The sequence below is a fragment of the Protopterus annectens genome, chromosome 10.part0, assembly GCF_019279795.1.
Source record: "Protopterus annectens isolate FY-2018-M chromosome 10.part0, PAN1.0, whole genome shotgun sequence".
Taxonomy (NCBI): Eukaryota; Metazoa; Chordata; order Ceratodontiformes; family Protopteridae; genus Protopterus; species Protopterus annectens.
In genome coordinates this window covers 407,642,324-407,667,873 of record NC_056744.1, presented here as the reverse complement: position 1 = coordinate 407,667,873, position 25,550 = coordinate 407,642,324, and the positions used below count along the sequence as shown (strand labels likewise).

The following is a 25,550-nucleotide window of genomic DNA, read 5'->3' as shown; positions in this document are numbered from 1 at the left end:
GACTGCAAACTGGGAGCCATTATTGAATCCCCAAATGATATGGTTATTCTACAAAAGGGCCTTACAGAAACAGATGCTTGTTGTCAAAGCCATGGGCTCCAGCTCAATGCCAAGAAATATATAGATCTGAAGTGGTTAACTTCATTTTATGTGCAACCTGTGTGTATTCGGATCCATATCGGATCCAAGCCGGCAACTTTTTTTCTAGCATCTTCTCCAAGCTCCTCCCCCTAGCATAGATGCAGGGAGAAGGTCTTTAGCTACCAATTTGTCTTTCCGATCCCTGAGGGCTCTAGGATTGAACCCATTGCAGATTGCACATTGTGTTGACAAATGTGACACTCCCAAACAAATAACACACAGAGTGTGACCGTCAGCCGGGGAGAGCTTATGGCCACACACTGCATTTTTTAAACACAGATTTTGGCTGATCAGCCATGGTCCTGCACCAAACACCACTACCTACAAAATTACCACACACAAAACACATGTAGGGGGAGGGCAGGCCTAACAACTACTTTACAGAGTTTTACAAGAAAAACTTTTTTTTTTTTGACTGACCGACGAACAAGCGATATACTAGTGGGGGAGGAAGGGAAACAATTAAGTATTAATAAACTTACTGTCCCTGAGCTCAGAGCGAAGGAGACCACGATGCACACTACTGGCGTGGCAAATGAGATCTAAGGGAAGGTAGGAGATGGTAGTGCATTATGGGTATGGGCGGAGCTCGGAGCTTGGAGCAGATGCTAACAAAAAATAAGTTATATACTCACCATAACATTCCATCAGAGTAGTTATACTTAATTTTTCTGCAACATTCGTTGATGGGAGATAGGAAATTCACTCAAGGGATCACGCCAATCTCCCTGGTAGACAGGTGTCCTGGGAAGTAAATATTGTGGGAAGAAATGGCCAGGGAATTGTTATGGCTAGGCTTGTATAGGCTCTAGGACCGATAGTCTAGTACCAACCTATGAAATGTCATTTGGAGTGTGTGGGGGGTAGGAGATGTGTAAATGAGGATGTACAGATGTGCAGAAATGCAAAAATAAAAAAGGTTGGATTTTCTACTGGGGTGCCTTCTGTGTGGAATTTTCATGTCATTTGTGTAGATTTCCTCCTGGTGTTCTGGTTTCCTCCCACATTACAAAGATATGCAGTGGGTGGATTTGGCACTAAATTTCTATAGGTGTGAGTGTGATGTATGGAAGAACAGCTGTGGCAGGTCTTAGCCATCTGGCAGCATCAACCTTGGCTCTAGTCTATTATTACTGTTGAAATGACACCCTGACCCTGTGTGTAACAAAAGGGAAAAGGGGTTGTAGATGGATGTACACGTAAGCTGTAGAAAGTGTAGCAAGGTTGCGTAAAGTTACAAGTGAGTGAGATTTGTTTCAGAAAACATTAATTCTGTGTCTCACCGAAATGAGCACAAGGATTGCTGTCAGCTCTAACTGTGAGCATTTTAAAATCTCAAGAATGTCTTAAAAAAAAATTATCCTGAAAAAGTGAATAAGCAAGCTACAAAAAAAATCAGAAATAGATGCCCAGCATTCTTCTGGCAATTCATAAAATGCTAGGTTTAGCTGGGATTTGAACCAAAAATCCCTCACTTTACACACTGATCATAAACCTTTGCCAATAACCCACTTTCTCCTTTTCCACACCATTTGTTCTGCCTTGTTTGGTAGATGCTGCTAGCAGGGGTGTGGGTGGTGCTACTCCCTGAAAATAAAAAGTTTTGTTTCAAATCTTTTGTTTTTGAATGTTTGTAATTTAAACTTTGTCTGTTTTTAGTTTTGAAATTTATAATCCGAACACTTGACAAACTTTGTGGTGTGTATAGATGGATAAAGGTTAAGGTGTTCACCTCATAGACTCAAGGTACAAGGTTTGATTCTCACCATTGAAAGAGAAATTGGCTAGTCTTAATAAATGACTCACAAGGGCAGCTAGCCTAGTACTTGCCTGTGAACCTATGTACATACATCCATTCACCACTGATGGGTTGTCTGTTTCGTCCTCGGGACTGAGTCGGCCTTATACCAAGCTTGTGCCAGCCAAAAAACTCTCGGACTAAGCTTTTAACCATAGTGCCTTTCTCCCTGTTACCTCCGATCTCATTTTCCCCGTAGTTGTAAAGCTGCATTCAAACCAAGCTTTCAGCTAAGTGTAAAATTTTTGATATTTTCCTGGATATTGTGCATCTACTTATTATTCCTTGTTGGTATTTTGATATTTCTTTACTTTTGAATCTATCGATAGACCTTTTTACTCTTTTTTTGTTTTAACTCTTGGTAATCTTCAGTACCATTGGTGGTACGACCTTTCTCCCTACCCCTCATGGTATTTCTTGTATAGCATCGTTGGCATTTCTCCTTCTTTCATCTTATCTCTTATATCTGTATAAATATAGGAAAAATCTTTTTTGCCTCATTTTTCCTTTGTTTCCTATTAACGTGTGTGTGTGTGTGTGTGTGTGTGTGTGTGTGTGTGTGTGTGTGTGTGTGTGTGTGTGTGTGTGTGTGTGTGCATTTTTTCATGATGTCTGATAAGAATGGCGTGTCACGGTTTAAGCATTGTGCTTCTTGTAAGGGAAAACTGCCTAACAGTGATTCCCATGATGACTGTGTTTATTGTCTGGGGTGCTCCATCTTTCAGTGCAACCCAACCTCCTTGTGTGATTTGCCAAAGTTTTAGTTATTGTACTTTAAGTGAGCGCAAAAACTGATTCTGAAGGCCCTCCTTAAAACGCCCATTTCAGAGGCCCCGTCTGCGATGGAGGTCTCATCCCCCTCCTACAAAAGAAAAGACAAGGTCCCACTGTGTCCCCTCTTCACCTTCAGGTGACCAGGGCAAGTCTGTGAAGTCTAAAGTACCGAAATTGTCTTCGGAGCATAAGTCCGCCTCATCGGCGCCACCTTCTTCTGCTCTACTATGGCTGTTCCTTCCTTAGTGCCTGTTTCGACTCCGATACTGTCTAAGGCACCAACTACTGATTTTTCAAAGGTTGCTCCTGCTTTGGCACAGTGCACACCTTCAATGCCTAATCTGTGATTCCTTTCACTACTGAACCGTCTGTCTGCACAGTGTCCCTCCAGCACAGAGTCCTTTCACTGTTCCGATAATGACAATTTTGACCCCACTGGTTCTTGTCCCCAAACTTGAGGCATCTGTGCCGATACACTCCAAACCATGGACCCAATACTCTCCAACAGATCCCTTTCTAGGGCAAGTATGTAGTCCATTCGTAGAATGACCTGACTCCCCATTGGGAGTGTCTACTAGATCCACCAGGAGCCTTTCTGAGTTTGACATGATGCATCTTGTGGATCAGCTGTTGACAGTCAGGGGGATACTCACCCATCTAGGACCCATCCGCTTGCAGAACCTCTGTTGGTTTCCCCACAGACTCCATGCTACTCTCATCCTTTGACCATGCCAGTTCCAAAGTCTTCAGCTCCGACGTCCTATTTGGACCCCCGTTTCGGCACCAGTAGTGGACCTCCTTGTGGCTCCGGGACTGTCCCTTTGGCCTTCAGTCCCTTCAGAACTGAGCCTTCCTCAACTTTGTGATTGGGCTGTGGGCTCTTTTGCTCTGAGTAAGGTTCCAAGTGCGTCTATGGTTCTGTCTACAGTGCTGGGAGCTCTGTCTGCACCAATCCTGGTTGAGGCTCCACCCTCTGGACCGGGTTTGGCGGAGCGTGGTGTGACCCCGGTTCTGAGTTTGTCCCTCTCTGTTCCGAGTTCCCATCCCTCTTTGGGTGGACCTGCTTTCTGAGTTATGGAGAGGGCACTTGCACTGGAAGCATTCCACCGATGTCGGAACCCCAGACCTCTTTTTCCCCTGAGCTACAGCTGACACAAGCCATTGCCCCGGGACACCGGGCAGGAATGATGCAGGAGACCCCATTACAGGGCGCCCCCTCTTCAGAGTCCTCCTCAGAGGCCCCCGCTGAGGAGCGACCATGGAAAAGATTGTGCAAGAGGAAGCATGTAGACTCCCGTCTCTGACAGAGGATACGGATTTTGATGATGGGGAAGGGTCCCCACAGTCACCCCCTGATGTCTCCTTTGGGGACATACTTGAAATGTTAAAACAGAGGGGTGATTGAAAGACCACTAACCCTTCTTCCGAAGAGTCCGTGTTTCTGCAGGCTTTCTTTGGCCATCTAACTCTTGGCTGACACCGCATGCGGACAAGCTGGTACAACTCGTGGTGCAGCGTGCTTGGAAGAACCCTGATTCTGTTGAGTGGATCCCTCTGAGACCTGACAAGATACTATCTCCCCCCCCCCCCTGAGAAGAACCCACATTGATCTAGAGGTTTACCATTTGATGCTATGATGGTGGCGACCACGAAAAAGGATCTCACCGAAGAGTCATACTGTTCATCCACCTAACAGGGAGTCCCGGGCTGTGGACGGATTAGGGAAGTGAGTTTTTGCTTTAGTGACTTTTGCCATCCGGTCTCTGAATTATTTGGCACATTTTACGAGACTCCAAAGAGGCTTGGTTTCTGAACTCTCTGGAATGCTAGCAGGATAGGTATTTGACTGGGTAAGAGACAAAGTTGCCTTGCAGCTCGCAACCCTGGAATCTATCTCCAATTCGTCCATGAGGTTGCTCTCTCATGCAACCAAAGGGGCAGCTAGAGCGGTTGGTTCATGCATAGTTATGAGACGCCATGTCTGGATGCGCCTCTGGGAGTTCGCAGACGCTTTTAAGTCTTCCTTCCTGAAAGCGCCAATCGAAGCATCTTCCCTTTTTGGCCCTAAGGTGAAAGACACCCTGGCCAGGTGTGAGAAGGATGGTAAGACCCTGTCTGCTGTAGATCTTCGCTTTTCCAATCCACAACGTTCCTTTTCCAGGAACCAAAGAAGTGGAAAAATGTGTCACAAAAAATCTCTGGGTCCTTTCCGTGCCACAAGTGGCGATGATCTCCCCAGGAACAGAGGGGAGTAACTATTCTGGAAGATGGCCCTTATCAAGGCAGAGGGGGTCCACATAAACAGGGGCCCAGGAATTATTTCTCTGGGCAGCCTTACTAGCGCTCCTGAAGAGTGGCCCAATTGCTTTCCTCTGGAAGCAGTCAGGACACGATTCTCTCTGCACCACACTGCCTGGCAATCGGTAACGTCTGACCGTTGGGTGCAGAAAATTATAACCAGAGGCTACACCATTCCCCTCATCACTTATCCAAAGTTTCCTGCAAAATTTCCCGATGTTCCACCCAGTCAAAGGGGAGAAGCAGCTGCAGAAATAAACAAGCTGTGTCAAAGAGTCATCCAAACAGTCCCATCAGACCAATGTGGATCCCAGATTCTACTCTATATTATTTGGTGCCAAAAAAGACAGGGGACTTGGAGACCAGTTGTAGATCTCAGCATTTTGAATGTCTGTTGCCTAGACAAAATTCTGGATGGTCACTGTTCAGTCCGTTCTCCCTTTTCTAAGGGCGATTGGATGTGTTTGATAGATCTCTGGGACGCGTATTACCACATCAGAATGGACAAATGCTCCAGGAGGCTACTTCGCTTTCCGCTAGGAGCCAATCACTACCAATTTTATGCCTTGCCGTTCGGACTCTTTACAGCCCCAGAGTGTTCACAAAGCGCATGGCAGTGGTCACAGCTTACTAGAGACTGCAAGGATTCTGGGTGTTTCTGTATTTGGATGATTGACTCCTTACTGCCTCCACCAAGCATCTTCTCGTAGCAGCCCTGCAGTACACTCTTACCTTGGCGAGACTTTTGGGAATAACGATAATTTGGGAGAAATCCAACCTTGCTCCGACCCAGTCCATAGAGTTCATTGGCGCAGTCTTCGACACCTGTTCTTGTCTGGTGTCCCTCCCAGTTCACAGACTGCAGAGACTGAGGCTCTATCTTCGGGTGATACTCTGTCAAAACAAAGCCTCATCAAGGGAGGTTCTTCAACTTCTAGGATCCATGGCAGCTGCTGTACCAATAGTGCCTCTTGCAAAACTCCACATGCGAATAATTCAGTGGCTTCTACTACCTCAGTGGTTTCCAAATCACCACCCTCTGTGCTTTCGGATTTAGATAACCAATCATTGCAAAACAGGACCACCTTTGGTGGATGAGACCAGAGACAGAACTTTGGAGCTCCCCATTCCATCTTCCCCAACCCAAGGCCATTGTGACCACGGATGTTTCCCTGATAGGATGGGGGGCCATTTTCAGGGAAAGATGGTCCAAGGCACATGGTCCACAATGGAGGCCAACCTGCATATCAACGTTCTAGAACTGAGTGGTGCTGTTAGCATTGCAAGCATTCCAATATGTTCTTCCTTCTGGGACGATCACAATTCAATCAGACATGTCAGTAGTCTGGTATATCAACAAGCAAGGAGGAATCCAGTCCTATCCCCTATGTTGAGAGGCCATGAATTCCAACGTGATTGCAGACAAGTTGAGCAGATGTATTCTCCTGTCTCACGAGTGGCCCCTCAATCCCAGTATAGCGGTGAAAATATTCAGCTGTTGGGCCCAGCCTTGCTGTGATCTATTCGCCTCCCCTTCAAGCAATAAATGCAACGGCTATTTTGCCCTGTTTAACCTACAGGGGGAGTCCCCGAGGGATGCTCTGATTCACGATTGGCCCACTGGACTGCTATATGCCTATTCCCCCATTCCTCTGATTCTGCAATTCATAAAGAAAGCTATTCGGTTGAAATGCAAAGTGATCCTCCTAGCCCCCGTTTGGCCTCGACAAGTTTGGTTCCCCTTCCTTCGGCCTCCCCTGTTATGTCGACCGTGGATTCTGGACCCTTTTCCAGGCCTGATTTCTCACCCCCAAGGACTGAGTCACCCGAACCTATCCCTTCTCAAGCTGATAGCTTGGTTTCTCTACTTCTGTTAATCACCAGGCAGGATAACCTTCCCTCACCAGTACGTGACATTATCCTTGCCTCACACAAACCATCCACCAGAAGACTATATCTAGACAAATGAAAGAGATTCTCTATTTGGTCTAAGAAAAGAAGGCTACTCTGCTCCAGTTACAGTAGTCTTACAATATCTGTCAGAATTTTTCGAGGATGGAGCTACAGCTTCTGCCATACGAGTACATCTAGCAGCTATGTTTAATTTTCATGATGAGTTTGATAATTCTTCCCTCATTTCTCATCGGTTATGCAAAACCTTTCTAAAAGGGGTCTCTCATATTAGGCCTCCAATCAAACAACCTGTAGAGCCATGGAAACTCACATTAGTTCTTCAGTCTTTAATTAATTCAACCTGCTTTTGAGCCTGCAGCAAAGTGTGACCTCAATTTTTTATCTTGGAAGTACCTTTTCCTGGTAGCCTTTGTGTCGGCTAGAATAATTTTGGAGCTCCATGCACTATGCATTAAAAGGCTCTATTTAATCTTCCACAAGGACAGGGTATCACTCCGGATGAACCCCTCCTTTCTTCTCAGTTATTTGAGATTTTTCCATCACTCAAACCATTGACTTGCCAGTATTTTTCCCAAATTTTACTAATAAAGGGAAATACTTTCTACACTCTTTGGATGTGCATAGACAATTGAGGTTTTATCTAGACAGAACTAAAGCAATGCATAAAACTGACCAACTGTTCATTTTCTTCGCTGGATCAAGAATGGGAAATTTCATCTCCAAGGTGACTTTATCTAAATGGCTTAGTGACTGTATACACTACACGTATTCGCTTGCGAAAAAGCCTATACCACAGAATGTTAAAGTCCACTCTACCAGATCTGTGGTAATTTCTGTAGCCTTCCATTCGGGAGCCTCTTTGAATATTTGTGCAGCAGCAACATGGGCTACGCCCACACCTTTATTAATCATTACAAATTGGATGTGGTTTCCAGAAGGCGAGCTGCCTTTGGCTCAGTGGTGCTCAGGAACGTTCTTCCATAAGGGCCGCCCAAGGATGAGAAGGTAGCTGAGGATTCTGTCCCATCAGTGATGAATGGAAAGAAGATTAACAACATCAGATAAAGAAGTTATGTCTTACCATAACGTTCCATCTGTGTCGTTCATCTTCTTTCATTCATCATTTCCCACCCTCCATTCCCCTCCAAAGGCTCCTGGGAGATACTTTGGGTCCAAGTGGTGAGTTAGGGCATTTGTGCAGAAATGGCCTCTGCTTTGCTAATATTGGGCAAACTCGATCTGAGGTAATGGAGAAGGGCACTGTGGGTAAAAGCTTAGCACGAGAGTTTTTTGGCTGGCATGAGCTTGGTATTAGGCCGACCTGGTTTTGAGGACAGAACCGACAACCCATCAGTGATGAATGAAAGATTATCATCAATCCAGATGGAACGATACAGTAAGACATAACTTTTTTTTATGCTTAACTGTTTTGCTGGTTATGTGGTTAGTACTTGGAACTGAAGTGTGCAGTGCAGTGGTTGACCACCATCTTGTCTTGTTTGTGCTGTTTGGTGACGTAAACCAAAAAAAAAGTTTCCTTGTCTTCACCCGCAAATCTCATAGCTCCAACAAAATAAATTTCAAGATCTTTCCAGCCAACAGTACTGAAATTGAATTGGTTTAGGATGGCAAACTACTTGGTGTCACAATTTACTATTCTTAAGTTTGACCTACACATACTAGACCGTTTTGGTGTTTTTTTTTTTTTTTTTTTTTTTTTTTTTTTAAATACTGTGCTGTACAGGAATAAAAACTTCTTCACGGCAGCTACCAAAATTACCCTGGCCAAAACCTACCTCTTGCCCTCACTGTTATACGGGGCCCCAATTCTAACTAACTTGACCTCAGTAAGAAAAAAAAAACTCAAATTGCCAGATTTGCTATAAACTTCATCCCTAACTCATCTCTGTAAAGCCCTACATTCTCTAAGATGGCTTCAACTTCTCCTCCACCCCCAGTATGTGCAACTTACTAGGATACACAGTTATCCCTAACCCACTAGCTTGCCCTGCTCTTAGCCCTTTAATCAACTTTTATATCCCAAGTACACATCTCTGATATGAAGACTTCTCTCTACTTATAAACCTTACAAAACCTCAGGCCTAAGCCTTTACTCCTGCTCTGCGGCAAAACAGTGGAACTCCCTTCCTTTAACTATCAAAACTGCTATTAACCTGCACTCCTTCAAAGCCTCTGTAAAAGAATGACTTCAAACCTTGGATTTGCTCTTGTATGAGCCAAGGCTGAAGTACTAGATCTTTTTTTTCAACCTCTACTCTCTCAATTTGCCATATTTCATGACTTCTAGAATATTAATGATTGTTCTAATCTGTTATGTAAATAATGTTGCATCTTCCTATTATCAGACTTTCAGTACAATTTCTGCTGGACTACTATGACTTTAGTCTGTTAGAATATAAACTCAAAAGACAATGTGTAGCTTAATTTTGTGCTTGAATGTTATGACTTTATTATGTCTTTTTCATTCTGTTAACAATATGTATCTGGAGTTTATTTCCCTGGGCCTCCCTTAAAAATGGGTACCTCATGACCCGGTCAGACTTTCCGGGTAAACAAATGCCAAATAAATAATAAATGAACCAAGTCTGTCCTGAATGAGTTTGACTGAATTCAGAATTGTGCTTAATGATGTACAAAGAAATTGTATCCGTTTTCCATGACCGAAGGACTCCCTGCAGGTGATTTGAGATGCTGAGTATACTTTTTTTTAAATCCGATTTCTTAGATTTAATTTTTTCATGAGTTTGTTAGTACATTTCTGGTTTTAAAATTTTGCTGTGATTCGACTATAAATACTGTTATAGTACCGTGCTGCTTTTTCATTTTTTATGCTCCAGCATTTATCCATTGTGAAGTTTTCCTGTGAGTAGTTGTAGGATTTAAAATTTTATTCTTAGTTTCATATTTAAACTTAGTTTTAACACAAAGTGCTGTAAAAAAATTTTTTTGTTGTGCTGTAAATCTCCTGAAAGCATATAGTGTGTTGTATATTTTTTATTCTAATAGATTGCTGTTTAAGTTCTAGGGATTTTTTTCCTCAGGTTGCAAAACTGGAAGAACAATTGAACAGTCTAAAGGCTTCCAATGAAACCTTCCAAAAAAGAACTGAAGAGCTCATGGAGAAATTGAAAGAGGTAAGTTATTTTGGCTGCATCTAAAGGGATACGTCTTGGCTGGTTGAGGTTACTTTGTATACATTATTGCACTATTCAAAATGCAACACCATTGATGTGGTGACCATGGCTGTAGAAATATCCAGATAGCCGATTGTCCAAGGAAGAGAAACTGAACTAAGGACACACTACTGATCTTTGCTGGCCTTGTCAAAGCAGCTTTAATTCTCTCGATTTCTGCCTCATCCGTGGTTATTAGGATGAGAAGAGGTTTGATTAGCCTTTCTATAGGGTCATCAACATATGCAGAGAATGAAAAAATTCCAAGAATGTTCCAGAGCATTCTGTTGTGACAACCCTTGGATGCCATCTGTAACTGTAGGCGTGAGCATCCAGAAATAAGGGTATATCTTACTTTGGCTGTGGAATAACCTTTAACATGGTAGTCTAAATAAGCCCAGTAAATGTTAAGAGATGGTGAGGTAAACTGAGCTATGTCTGCATTGCAGTGCTTGGCTGGTAGCTTAACTGCCCACTTGTGTAACCATTTCAAGGTCATTATTTTGGTGCCGGCTGCAGGTGTCTGTTAATGCAGTATGTGTTCTTTAAACATTTTATACTGGAATATCTGCTGATGATCATTTCTCAAACAAAATATTTTTTTAAATATCAATTGCAACAGTGGCATAGATAAACATGTGTTTAATAGAAAATAAACCACAGTAATTCCCATGGTTTTCATACAGTATCTATCTTTTAACAGTTATTCACTCCCGCATTTCATAAATTGCTGAATTGCTATTATCCTTTAAACCTCACTCCTCCTGAGCATTACTCTATATATGTTCCCACAAATTACATTTATGTCTTCTTTCCTTTTTCTAAGATTCTACTTCATGTTCTTTTTTTCTCATTTAAAGTATTCGGTACTTGTTTTACAATTGGTTTAGATTTTGATGTCCCATTTTCTAGAAATTGCATTTTTGCCAGCCTGTAGCCTTAAGCTTGGTTTAAGGCCTTACTATGTCTAGGCAGTTCAGGTCCTTTGTCCCAGCTCAAAAGAATGATTTCCGTGATGTTCCAGTGGCACAGAGGGATAAAATCTGGCCTGTAGCCCAGGTGACTTAGATTTGATGATCAGCTTGGGCACCTGACTTGAGTGGCAGGGAATGAATGGGTGTGTCCATTCTGGATGGAAGGGCTTGTCATCAGTGTGTGCCAGAGGGGAGGCATGGTTCAAAGGGGGGGGGTTGCTCATTGTCATAGTTAACTAGCATGCTGGGGCAGGGAAAGGGAGTTGGTAGGGGATGTAAAAAAACTCCCCAGGATGGCTGGCAGACCCAACATGGATATGGGACACTAGGGACCTGGCAGGTAGGATGAGGTTCCGAAGGGGGACCAAAAAGTCATTTTCTTAGTCAGTTGCTCTTTCAACATTTCTGACAATGTAGTATGTATGCGTTTTTAAAACCTGATAACTCCTTACACTCCCAAAGAAGTTCCCAGTTGCCTCTCTACTTTTTCTTTTTAACAAATACTGGACGTGAGAGGAATCGACATTCAGACGCCATATACCTGAAACAGTTTGTCCTTAAGGGGTCATTTGCATATATCCCATGGGGGTCTAAACAGCAGGTTTAAGGTATCACACAGTGAAAACTCTAGCTTGGCTAGGTTTTTCTTGTAGTTTTTGCCAATTGGTTTGTCTGTGTGATCTATTTAATCTTTGGTTTTATTGTTGTGGGCATTTTCTGCATCTGTGCTGCCATGGCTTCAAAAACTAAGTAATGTATATAAACCTTGAGGGTTTTGCTTGGGCAGCTATCATGACATCCTGTTGTGGTCAGCAGAATGGGTTTGATGGTGCCACTAGAAGATACTACAAAAAAAAAGCCCTTCAGAAGTTTTTACAAAGATGCGGTGGCAGGAGAAAGACCGGTCTTTCTCAGAGTCTGCTGAAAAAAAGTAAGTTAGGCAAGTAGACCATGGGGGAAAACTTTAATAGGCTTGCATGCTACTTTGCTAAAAATCTGCACTGCACAAAATTATGCTGCAGAAGACTGAATTGAATATAAAACTCACGACCATTGTTGTGATTGAGTTAATCTTCTGTCAGATCCCTGTGTGCTTCTGTCATACAGGGTCATTCCATTAAACTTGCTTTTTTTTTTTTTGTACTGGGTCTATTCCTTCTGCAGGGGTACAACTTATCCATGATCTCTGTCTTCTTCTTTGCTTTGGCTTGCTTGTTGTCTGTATTAGATTGACTGGTTACGTTGGTAGTTGGCATAAAAAAATGAATAGGATAGTCTACAATTAAACATTTAAACCACAGCAACTCCAGTGTGCATCTTACCTGATGTACCCGTAAAAGCAATGGTCACACTAATGGTTGCTAGACAGGCCTGACTAGTTGACATTTAGCTGAGAGCCTGTTTTACCTGTCTTGCCCATCTCTGAATTTCTGATCTAAGCTGACTTTATGAACAGACACCTATGTACACTTGATCAGCAGTTTTGGTACTTTAACCGCATTGCACATCAGTGTATGGTTCATTGTTATGGGGGGAGAGTGAGAGAGCAGTTTTAGCCAGGGCTAGCTTTGGAAACAGCTGTTTTAAGTAACTGCAGTTATTGAGCAACATAAGAGTTGGAGTCATTGATAGTTAAAATGCAACATTTTTAGGTTCTCACTAGTGATTATGTTCTGATGTATCTCACAGTATTCCCTTTTCCCATCAGATTACTTAATGGTGGTGAATTACAGAATTATGTATCCATTCATCCATCTACAACCTCTTTTCCCCATTTTTGACATGGGTCAGGGTGTCACTTCAACAGTGACAATCACCTAGAGCCAAGGCTTTCACTGCCAGGTGGCTAGCCCTGCCACGGTAGTTCTACGCTCACTTTCACGTGCACTCTCTCTCACCTGTGGCCAATTTAGTGTCCAGTCCACCTACCGCATGTCAAGGCATCCCAGCTGAGAATCTAACTGGAGAACCTCTTGCTGTGCGGCAACAAGACTATCTGCTGCACCACTATATTAAATATATGTATGTATGATATTATATACACACATGCATACATATGTGTACATATGATGCATGTATATGTATTTTTGCAACGCACTAACATTAATCTGAACAAGAATAACAAAAGATAAAAGCATTTACCTAGACAATTAACATATTCATACACTTTCCAGATCACTTCAGGTGTTCAATACTTTTTTAACTTGCAGTAGAAGGTGTCGCCTCCCTTAACCTACCTCTTATTTACATTGTCAGCTTGCACTACCATGCCCTTACCAGCACTTTACTCTGGGAATTTTTCTCTAGCGCAGCATTAGCTTGGTATGAGCTTCACAGTTTAAGGGGACTAATTCTGCAACATTCATCATTATTGTATGTCATCTCATCTTTGTTCAGAGCAAGACAATTGCTGGTATAAAGATACAGCTAACTGTAATTCCCTTTTATCAGTCCAGGGAACAAACCCAGCTCTCCATATGTAGTTGCAAGTACTACCAAATCTCACAGTCCAATAACCCAACCTTTCTCCATAGTAAAAGTGAAACCCTTTGTATTGGTTGAACCACTTGGAAATAACATTGCAAACTGTACTGAACCCCTTGAGCATATCCTTTCAGAATACTCTGGATGAAGCTCTACTTTATCCTGTCAGCTCTCTATAGTACAGAACAGCACGAAAGTATAAAAACTGCCTTCACTTAATTACATGCAGTGCTGTGCCCAGGATGCTGTCCTTGGCAGTATAAAAAGTAAAATAACCCTTCCAATAACCAACCCCCCCCCCCCCCAGTCTTTTGGCCTGGCCATTCATAAAATCCTATTCAACATCCAGCTGTAGTCACTTCTTATGATTTAAAAATTCACTCAGGTGTACTCTCCCTTTACCCCAACAAGTTAGCCAGTCTTCATTAGTATTAACATGATAATTTGGCAATATATACCCCCATAACATTGTTGGAGGTGTGTACCGTAATATAGCTTATACAAAACTTTCATGGGTGTGTACTAGGCTAATGGCTCTGGAGCCTTTACAAGCCTAGCCCAAAATAATTGCCCAAGCACGGTGCCACCTGATGTTGTTTCACAGTGCCCCTTTCCAGTAGGGCAACTGTAGTGATCCCTGGAGTGAACTTTGTTACCCATCCACTCGTCAAGATTTCTCTTGAAGAGGGCCAGCGAGGTGCTGTGCTTGACGTCAATGGGAAGCTTGTAACAGAGTATGGGCAGTCTTTGGGAGATGAACCTGTCCCTCCAGCATGTTCTGTTAATTGTGGTAATGAGGTTGTGATCTCTGAAGCATGTGGCGCAGGTGGATTGGGATTTCTTTGGGTGTAGCATTTCAAGTAGGGCTGGGTCGGACATGGCTTTGTAAGTCAAGCAGAGATCACCTCTAAGTAGATAAGAGACTGAAGTTTTTTGCATGTCCATGTAGGACATGTGTTTAAGGCCTAGGATCCTTTTTGTGAGTTACTTTTGTGGCCTCTCCAGCTGTTGTAGGTTTCTGGTCAGGTACATGCCAAACTGGGCATTATATTTGATTGGTCTAACGAGGAATGGGTAGAGAGGGGATGATCATCTTTCTTCCTCTTTGCATAACCTTTGGTTATAAGATGTACCACGTAGAAGGACTTTCTGACCACAGTGGCAATGTGGTGGTCAAAGATGAGGTGGCTGTTGACCTGGGTGCCCAGATCTCTTATGGCCCTTTCAGTGTTCAATGGGCTCCCATCAATGTGGTAATTCGTGGGAAATGAGTTTTTTCCAAAGGGGATGATGACGCATTTTTTGGCATTAAGCTTCAGGTCATGGTTCTGACGCCAGTCATTGGTCACAGAGAGGCCCTTTTGTAGGATGTCTGCATCACTTGGGGAGTGGATAAGGACTCCTAGCTTGCAGTCATCCATGAACTTGGTCAGCCAGAGTCCTTCTGTGTTGGCCTGGACTTCTGCAAAGTAGATGCCAAACAGGAGAGGGCCCAGGACCTAGCCCTGTAGGACTCCACTCATGACTGACCGTCTGACTTGGAATCCGCAACTTTAACTCTGTGGGTCCTGTCTGTGAGCCAATTTGCAACCCACCTAATGATGTAAAGACTGATGCCTAGTTTGGGGAGTTTATCACTGATGCCTGAATGGGGAGTGGTATCAAAGGTCTTGGCCAGGTCAAGGTAGGTTGTATGCACCGTCTTACCCTCTTTCACAGCTTTGGTTGACTGCCTCGCAGAAGTCAACTAGGTTCAGCAGGCAGGATCTCCGCTTGACAAAGCCAAACTGTGTGGGGTCAAGAGTTTGGAGATTGCCTATATCTTTAAGCAGGTCTGTGATGATGCACTCCATAGCTTTGCATACCAGACTCAGGCTAATGGGATGATGGTTCCCAGGGTCTGTAGTTGCTCTCCCTTTATAGAGTGGGATGACTGTAGCAGTGCGCCATTTGTTAGGGACATAGCCTGAGGTAAGGCTGTCATTGAACAGGGCACACAGATGTGCTGCCAGTTCGTTTTGTAGCTCATGTAGGACAAAGCCAGGGATATTGTCTGGTCTCATGGAAGCTGTATTCTTGGCTTTGGACAATGCAGCTTTTACCTGTGCTGCAGAAATGGTGGGTACCAGGCTTTCTTCTGGTATTGTGATGGGGCTCTTGGGGGAGGGGGGTAAAGTTGGCACTGAATCTTGTCGGCCAGTATGTTGGCTAGATTTGTTGGTTCAGTATAGGTATTGCCTTGGAGGTTTTTGATATAGCTATAGAAGGCTTTGCGGTTGTTTTTGGTGTCAGCCGCAATTTTGCCTTCATAGCTGGCTTTAGAGGATTTGATAAGGGATCTCAGCTTTTTGTTGAGACTGATAAGGGAGGTTTTCCAGTCTTGTGACTTCATTTTCTTCTGCAACAGTTTCCTCCTTCTGTTGTAGATTTTATTTATGGCTGGGCACCACCAGATTGGCTTCCCTTTTTTGGCAAGGTCCATGCATTTGTGTACATGCTTGTACAGTACATTGGTGTATGATTTGGTAGTCATGCAGCTGTTTTCCATTGACATGGGTGCCGTGAAGTTAGCCACCTCTGTTTTTAGGAGCCCAAGGTTGGCTTTAGAGAAGATGTTCTTCATGTTTCACTGTTGCAGTCATTACATTTGGGTTATCTGCTTGCAGAGTTTTTAAGGATGGTCACCTTAGTGGGGGATGTAGGTGAGATGGAGATTTCCATGGTGATCAGTTGGTGGTCTGATTTAACCAGGGAGGAATTGACTATAGGGGTGGAGCAACAGTCTCCCATGTTGGTGTTAACCAGGTCGATAATGTTGCTTCCTCTAGTGGGGGTCAGAATGAGCTAGTCCAGAGCATTGGAATTGATAAATTCCAGAAAGCGTTGGGACCTGTACATTGGTAGGTGAATAGTTTTCCCAGTTGATGGAAGGGTAGTTGAAGTCACCCAGTATGAGAGCATTTGGTTGGACCTTAATAGATTCCAGGGTGCTTAGGAAGTTGGAGTGAGAGTCTAGGGACATGTTTGGGGTTCTGTAGCAGGCTTTGACCTGTATCGCCATCTTACCCAATGTTCATTGTACCTGAAATGTCTCTGATGCATTATGCTTGGCTACCAGTCTAAAGGTGTGCATATCCTTTAAGAATATGGGGACACCACCGCCTTTGGAGCCTCCGGCCTTATTCTGGGGCCGAAAGGTATGGAATGGGTTGTAGCCTGGGAGAGCAGGGGTGCTTTCTGCCTCTTTAAACCAGGTCTACGTTACAGCACAATTGTCGACATTCTCCATTTTGAGGAGAGCTTCGAGCGAGTGCATCTTGAGCTATAGACTGGCACTGAGCAGCATGGCCCTCAGATTGCATTTGTTTGTAGCTGTTACGGTGGAATTTTGGTCTTTGGAACACTGCGTAAAAAAGGCACAATAGGGGTGGCAAGAGCCTTAACTAGTACAGTACCCGGAATCCCAGGGGAGACTGATGCAGGCCGTCTCTGGCAAAGCATCAAGGTCTGTCTGATCATGTCGCCCTAGGCAGACAGGTACTGGATCCCCTTAGAATGACACCAGAAACTTAGCCAGTTGTTGAAGTCCATCGTTTTCTGCTCGTACTGTGGTGGTATTCTGGGTGACTGTAGAATACTACTCAGGGCTAGGGTCATACTTCCCTGGGCCACATAATCCGAGAGTTCCATCACATCTCTCTCCATGTAGTCCATGGAGGTACGCCTCAGGTCATTCACACCCACATGGACAATGACTGAGTCACATTGGACAATGACTGAGTCATATTTGTACTTGTTGTGAAGTGACCAGAGTACATGTGTTAATGTGGCAGATCCTGGCATCTGATAGACAACGATCACCTTTTCCTTGTTCAGCCTAGTGAGTGGGATATCAATGTGCCTCGCAACTGAGTCTCCGATTAGTACATTGGGCAAAGTGTTTTGCCTTAAGGACTTAGGTTGAGGGGCACACTGTGGCGGTGAGCTATATGTTCTGGGGTTGGTGTTCTGTTGTGGTGCTAGAGTGTGTTTCTGTCTCTGGGCAAATTTTTGAGAGTCTCCACGAAGGTGGGTGCATGGTTTGTGTTTGTGTGTGGGTTGTGATGGTTGTTTTGGATGGCTGTGTGATGTTCATCGTGCATACAGCTGCAGTAATCACAGATGGGTTCTCTGCCATCAGGCGGGTCCTCGGTCGGCCAAATTCCAAAGTCTAGGTCCGGCGTCGGTTGTTGTCGCTTTCTTCCCTGATGTCAGTGCGACAGGGGTATATAAGACACAGCCGACGCCATTTTCTTCAGTCTTTTTTGCCGCACGGTGCCCGAAGCAGAAGCAGTTCGCAAGTGCCGGTCGGCCGACTCCTGAAATTACGAAAATTTGGAAACCGAAGTCTTTAAAGCGAAGTACCCCGTTGGGGAAACTTTTCTTGCCTCAGACAGATGTCAGACAAAGTTAACAATTGTATTTCTTGTGGGAAGCAAATACCGCATAAGGATTTCCATTCCCTCTGCATACCTTGTTTAGGCCCAGACCACGACGTCTCGGGCTGTCGCTTTTGCGCTACTTTCAATAAACGCACTGTTAAGTGTCGGGCGGAGTTCGCCCAGCACTTTTTTGGTAAAGCTTTTGATTATAAAATGTCGTCTGAGACTCTGACTACCGTTTTGTCCAAAAAACGCAAGGACAAAGACCAACATGCGAGGTCTGCAGTCTCCACCGACACCACGCCAAAACCGGCTACACGTGGTCCGGTTCTCAGCGAGGCGCCTACGCAGCCCCTGACTACCGACGACACTTCTTTGGCGGTGTCTTCTGTAACTGAGACCGCAGGTGCCTCGGCCCATACCCAGACAATAGCTACCGAAGCCACTGTGAGTGTTGAGCCTCCTAACGTGGACAGGTCCACTTCCACCCATGGTGTCTTTAGACCCTCATCTTCCTTTTCCATAAAGGCCTTTACTAAGTCCAAATCAGCCATGCATCCCAAGAGGCCTGTTGCACAGGCCCCATCTCCAGGCCCCATGCCTAAAAAGCAGATGCTTAAAATGGCTGAGGATTTAATTACTCTTATCAGGGGTTCCCAACCCCCTCCGGACAAGAGACCCAGAGTGGAGGAAGACTCTCCCTCTTCTCACCAGGGCCTCCATTATTTCGGAACATTCTGATGAAGAGGAACACTCGTACTCCCCTTTTGAAGATTCTGATGCAGAGCAGTCCATTCCTTCTGTATCTCCCCCAGAGAATTTTTCTTTTGGGGAAACTTTGCATACCTTGAGCGAACACTTCCATTGGGAAGGCCAAGACTTTTCTGATTCCAAGAAAAGACTTAGGGAATTTCTTTTGCTATCTCAGCACAGACCTCTGGCAATACCTCCTGTCTTGGACATACTTGATGATGTTTACTCGGAGGCCTGCCTTAATCCGGATTCCCTGCCTCCTGCCCCAGTCAAGCCTGATAGGTACTACAGAGTTCCTAACTCTCACCAATTTCTTTACAAAAGCCATAATGCTGACCCTGAAACCATTTCTCAAGGCCCCAAGGGAATGAAGGCCTCTACTGCTAAGAATCCACTACCTTCCGAAAGAGAGTCTAGATCCTTAGAAAGGTGGGAAAAAAAGGTATATACCTCGGCCACCCTAGCCATGAGGGCCTTAAATTGTCAGTTCCATATGCTTAAATATCAGCAGTTTCTGTTATCACAATTAAGAAATAAAATGTCACAACCTGAACAACCAGATTTGAAGGAGTTGCAGGATATGATGCACAGTGCAGAACAAGTGGGTAAACACACCTTACAATGTGGCTATGATGCTCTAGAGGCTTCAAGTAGAGCTGCTGTTACAGGATCAGTCATTCGTAGACATGCCTGGCTTAAGGAACAAAACTTGCCTGATCATGTTGAAGCTAAACTACTAGATGCTCCATTACAAAAGGATGTACTATTTGGTACTAATGCTGAGAAGATACTACGGAAAATGGAAGAAAAAGCTAAATCTATGCAAACTGTAAAAGCTTTTCTACAGGTTCAACCACCACGTTTTAGCAGAAATTGGCCTTCAAAAAACTGGTCCTTTCCAGCCACGGACAAGCCCCAAAGAGGTAGATACAGGCGCACAAGGGGCAGAGGACAATCTCAAGGATCATATAGAGGCAGACAGTGGCAAACTCCAGCACCAAGAGGTGGCGAAGACAGTGCACAACAATACAGGAAACAAACCCAATGACTTCCCCCTTTTCATGCCAAGCAAGTCTCAGCTGGCAGCACCCTTGGGAGGAAAGCTGGCATTATTTACAAGAAATTGGCATATTATCACAACAGACAAATGGATCCTGGACATTATAAACAGAGGCTACAGATTTCATTTTCACACTCTTCCAAAAAAGGGAGGCATGCCGAACCTGCCACACAATCAAAGGGCAGAGGCTCAAATACAAATTTCAAAGCTCATGGACATGAAAGCTATTCAAGAGGTACCTACTCACGAACAAGGTCAAGGTTTTTATTCCAGACTATTTCTGGTACCAAGGAAAGGAACCGACTGGAGACCCATTTTGGACTTATCCATCCTAAACACATTTCTACTGCACAAAATTCAAGATGCTCACATTACAGCAGCTTCTTCCCATGCTGGGCAAAGAGTCTTGGCTGGTAACATTGGACCTCAAGGAGGCCATACCTGCATGTCCCAATCAGACAAAGCTGCAGAAGATACCTCAGATTTCTTGCAGGTTCAATCCACTATCAATTCTCTGCGTTGCCCTTTGGCTTATCTACTGCGCCCAGAGTATTCACGAAATGCCTGGCATCAGTAATTGCCTACTGCAGACTTCAAGGGATACAAATTTACCCTTATTTGGACGACTGCCTGATCCAAGCGGACAAAAAACGCATACTTCTGGAACATCTGACTTATGTAACACGGTTATTGAATTCTCTGGGATACAGTCAACACAGAGAAATCCAGGCTAACACCATCTCAGAAAATAACTTTCCTGGGTGCCAACTTGGACACAAACACCCAGATGGCCTATCTTACGCCAGAAAAACAGGGGCAACTAACTCAGTACTTCAAAATACTAGCAAATTGTACCAGGCTCACTGCAAGGAAAGTCCTGCAGGCTCTGGGCCTCATGGCATCTTGCATTCTTTTAATCCCATGTGCAAGGTTGCATATGAGGAAACTTCAATGGTACCTAAAAAAACTATGGTCTCAACACAGCCACAGTTTGGAAACAATAATACCAATAATCCCATGTTTGCAAAAGGAATTTCTATGGTGGGCCCAAGCATGCCAAACAAACACAGGTCTTCCATTCTGCAAGCCTCAAGCAACTCAAGTCATCACAACAGACGCCTCAGACTACGCCTGGGGGGCACACATGACAGACGGGTGCATTCAGGGCAAATGGTCCCAAAAGGAAAAGCACCTTCACATCAATCAAAAAGAAATGCTAGCAGTGATAAATGCACTTACAGCTTTCAAGGACCTCCTGCATCCAGGGCAATTATTAAGAACAGACAACACCACAGTAATGTGGTACATAAACAAACAAGAGGAACACATTCATACCCCCTGTGCAGGCTAGCCATGTCACTTTGGAACTTGGCTCTGGAATGGCAAATCGAACTTCAAGCACAGTACCTGCCAGGATTGAAAAACACTCTGGCAGACAATCTAAGCAGAAATATGATAGACCCACACGAATGGAAGTTGCATCCTCAAGTGTTTACAAAGATAATCCAAGCGTGGGGAAGGCCAGACATAGATCTCTTCGCCTCCCACAGGAATCATCACTTGACAAAGTTCTGCTCAAGGACCTTCCATCCAAAGGCCTGGAGAGTGGACGCCCTTTCTTTCAGTTGGGCAGCATGGGCAGTTTACGCCTTCCCACCTTTGCCTCTTCTGCCCAAGGTGCTCTTGAAAGCAAGAGCAGACAGACCGAAGATGATACTGATTGCTCCAGACTGGCCAAGACAACACTGGTACCCACTCCAAGACAACACTGGTACCCACTCCTGAGGAACCTAACACATACTCCTCCCTGGATCCTACCTCTAATGCCTCTTCTACTGACTCAGCACAGCTACAAAACTCTTCACAGTCAACTGAAAACACTCAATCTGGCTGCATGGAAAATTCCTTAACACCACAACGGACCCTACTCTCCAAAGAGGTGCAGGATGTCATTTTGGAGGCCAGAAGGCCATCTACTAGAAAGGCTTACTCCGCAAAACGAAAACTGTTCTGCGCTTGGAATGAGAAAAAAGGCCAGGATCCTAGAAAACTGAATTTGCCTCCGATATTACAGTATCTAGCTGAGCTGTTGAACAGTGGACTTTCTTTTTCCTCCATCAAAATTCATGCCTCAGCCATTTCTGCAGAATACAACACTGATCCACCCTTATTCTCTCACCCACTCTTAAGATAGTTCCTCAGAGGGGCTAAGAATATAAGACCTCCAAGGAAACAACCAATACCAGCCTGGGATCTTAATTACATTCTAGAAAAATTAACATTGCCTCCCTTTGAACCAGCTGCCTCAACAGATTTGCAATATTTGTCCTGGAAAACAGCCTTCCTTCTGGCCATAACCTCAGCTCGTAGGGTTTCGGAACTACAAGCCCTCATGGCTGTGCAGCCCTTTCTCATCTTCCATCAGGACAGGGTTTCCCTATGAACCAGCCCGTCATTTATGCCTAAGGTAGTATCCAGGGTAGCTTTAAATCAGGCCATACACTTACCTACCTTTTACCCCAATCCTCAAAACAAAGGGGAAAGGCTGCTACATTCCTTAGACATCTATAGACAGCTACGTTACTATTTGGACAGAACAAAGCCTTTCAGGAAATCAGAACAACTCTGTGTGTCCTATGCTGTAGGAGCTCAAGGGAAGCCAATTTCCAAACAGACAATTTCAAAATGGATAGGCCACTGCATACGGTTTTGTTACTCCTTTCATGGCAAATCTGTTCCTACAGGCATCAGATCCCACTCCACAAGGGCCACAGCTACCTCTACAGCCTTCCTCAGAGGAGTCCCTACCAAAGATATTTTGGAGGCAGCCACTTGGAGTTCTGTGCATACCTTCACAAAACACTACCACCTACCTTTATACTCCAAAACTAGAGCAGGCTTTGCCACTGCTGTGTTGCAGGGCATTCTGGTTCCTCCAAGTTCCACCTAGTGCCTACCACCCTGTGTGTAGCTTTGGGATTCTACCCATCTGTGATTACTGCAGCTGTATGCACGATGAACACAGTACAGTTTTGTACCTACCGTAAATGTAGATGTTAGAGTGCTAATACAGCTGCAGTACAGGTTTCCCTCCCTCCTTCCCCTCTTGGTAAAGGCCTAGTGGCTAACACCTCCTCATACAACCTGATTGGGTTATCCTTCTATGGTGTATTTGCTTGCAACTACTGATTTTTGATTATATTGCATTGCATGATTATATATAAAATTTATGTATTGCCTTCCTTCTGGGGGCACCTGACATCTGGGGCAAGAAAGACTGAAGAAAATGGCGTCGGCTGTGTCTTGTATGCCCCTGTCGCACTGACGTCAGGGAAGAAAGCGACAACAACTGACGCCGGACCTAGACTTTGGAATTCGGCCGACCGAGGACCCGCCTGACGGCAGAGAACCCATCTGTGATTACTGCAGCTGTATTAGCACTCTAACATCTACATTTATGGTAGGTACAAAACTGTACTTTCTATGTAGTGAGTTGCAGGTGTTTACCTTCTCCTCTTGACCAGCTAGTCCGGTCCTGGTTGGAGCATGCACTGCTTCCAGTTTGGTGATGTAAGTGCATCGCTCACAGGTATGAGTGTTGGGAGGTAAGAGGAGAGGGTTGTCTGTGTGTTGCCACACTGTCTCATAATGCTCAAGTGCACCAGGTTAGCAGCAGAAACCACAGGAAATTGCCCTACACTCATGCCAGGAGGGGTGGTCATAACTAGTAAGTACTGGTGCTGTTACTGCGTAGGAACAGCTAGTGCTGATAGCACCTAAGTATGCTACAGGAAATGCTACAAAAGCCTGTTAAAGTGCTAGCCGATTAAGCTAATTGAAGTTCAAGAAGTAAAAGAACAAGCACTTTCAAAAGGGAAAAATTGAAGAGCACACTTTCTGGCACCGCTAATAGTTTACCTCAGCTGAGCTCTATTAAACCAGAAAGTTGAAAGGGATAGAAAAAATACCCAAATGGCCAATAAACTACAATTTCTGGACCAGAAACCACTCGTCTTGTGGTACATAGACTACATAGTGCTTACCACTCCCACTGAGCTAGAAGGCTTCCCTCCAACACAGAAAGGTCTGGGGTGCTCAGAAACTTACAAAGCAATCCTGGATGCAGCAAGTTTATATCTGGACTAGACTAGTTAGGGGAAATGTGGGAAACGAGCTTAGAACTTTTTTTTTCTTTTATCTTTTTGTCTTTTTTGCAGAAAAGCAGATAAAACGGTAGCAAAAACACTTTAAATGCAGTGCAAGCTAGCACACGAGTGTGTAACAATATTAAGGCAAATGCAGTTTAAATAAATGCAGATAAATTAAAAACAAGTGCAGAGAGCAGTAAATTGTGGAAAAATCAAAATGGAGCATCTCTTTCTTCTTCCCCTTGCTCTTGTAGTCAGCAGCATGCCAAAACTGGATACGCGGAGCTTATGCAAGTGCAAACCTGGGCGAAAGTTGAAAGGAATGGAAAAACTGCCCACATGGCCAATAAACTACATTTTCTGGGCCAGAAACTTCTCCTCTTGTGGTAGATAGGCTACCTAGTGCTTACCACTCCCACTGATAAGCTAGAAGGCTTCACCCATTTCATTACTTTTACTTAATCAGAAAGAAGTTCTAGCCCCTAAGAAGCCTCCATCAGTCTATTGCTGCCCTTCAAAAGAAAAGTATGTATATACTAATAACATGGCTACAGGAGTGCATGACTGTGATTATACTTTATCAACCACTTGTGCAGATTTGCTAGCTAGTTTACAGCGTTTATTAAATGTCATGAAACTTGTTTATGTTGAAACATGCAGTAGTCCTATCTGCTGTCAAAAACTTGACAGTTAAACGATACACTTAAACAAACATTACATTTTCAAGCTATTTCCCTTTAAAGCTTTTTGTAATTTGTAACACAGCATTGAAGTATAAGTTTGTATGGCATGAGTTGTCTGTTTTCCGTAAAATTTAACATTTTCCATATCTGTACATTACACTTGTGGTGCAAAGTAGTAATCATCTCTGGCATGACAGGTTCATGGTTTGAAGTTCTGCATTTTGTAATGTCGCTGTTGAATATCCTGTTCAGTGCACACTTTCAGTTTTAACATGGGATGTATAGCACATCAATGAACAGGCTCACTGTTAGAAAACTGTCATATGTCGCATGTTCATAGTTAACATATTTCAGTTGGCAAAATATTTCAACCTTGTGCTTTATGAATACTCCCTTAAATGGCCCATGGTTAAGCTGTTAACTCTACTCCTTAATTTTTACAATTTTAGTTGACCTGTGTATAGCAGAATTACTTGAGTAAGTTTACTAGACATTCCAGTGAGATCCTGGATTTTGTTGTATACACTACCACCGTCACCCCCTCCAACCCCCCCCCCCACATGTTTGACAGATTAGTTCAGTGAACCATTATCTCCCATGGTATGGGAGTTCAAATGAATTCCACTTTGTCGACTTCTCATTGATTGATGAATTTGCATAATTGGTTGGTTATGAACCCCTTCATAGTGGAAATATCTATGTCCAGAAATCATTCAAGTGACCATTCAGAGTATTTTCACTTTGACTCCTTGGTTTAAAAAAAAAAAAAGAAAAGCCGCCACCACCACGTTGCACCTTTTGCTCATTCACTGGCTGCCCATCCTCTCCATGCCAGTAGTTCCACATCCTTTATTACCTTTCTTTCTCAGGATATGATGCCAATGACTTTTCATCTCGTATAACTCAAA

At 43.9% G+C, this 25,550-nt stretch overlaps 1 protein-coding gene across 1 annotated transcript in view; it reads left to right on the top strand.

Annotated features, from left to right (window-relative positions):
- TPR (translocated promoter region, nuclear basket protein) overlaps nucleotides 1–25,550 on the top strand; it is a gene marked incomplete in the record, with an annotated part of 1,837,142 nt that overhangs the window by 93,271 nt on the left and 1,718,321 nt on the right. Inside the window, 1 exon segment of the mRNA XM_044085316.1 lies at nucleotides 9,988–10,080. Coding sequence (XP_043941251.1) covers nucleotides 9,988–10,080 — 93 coding nt within the window.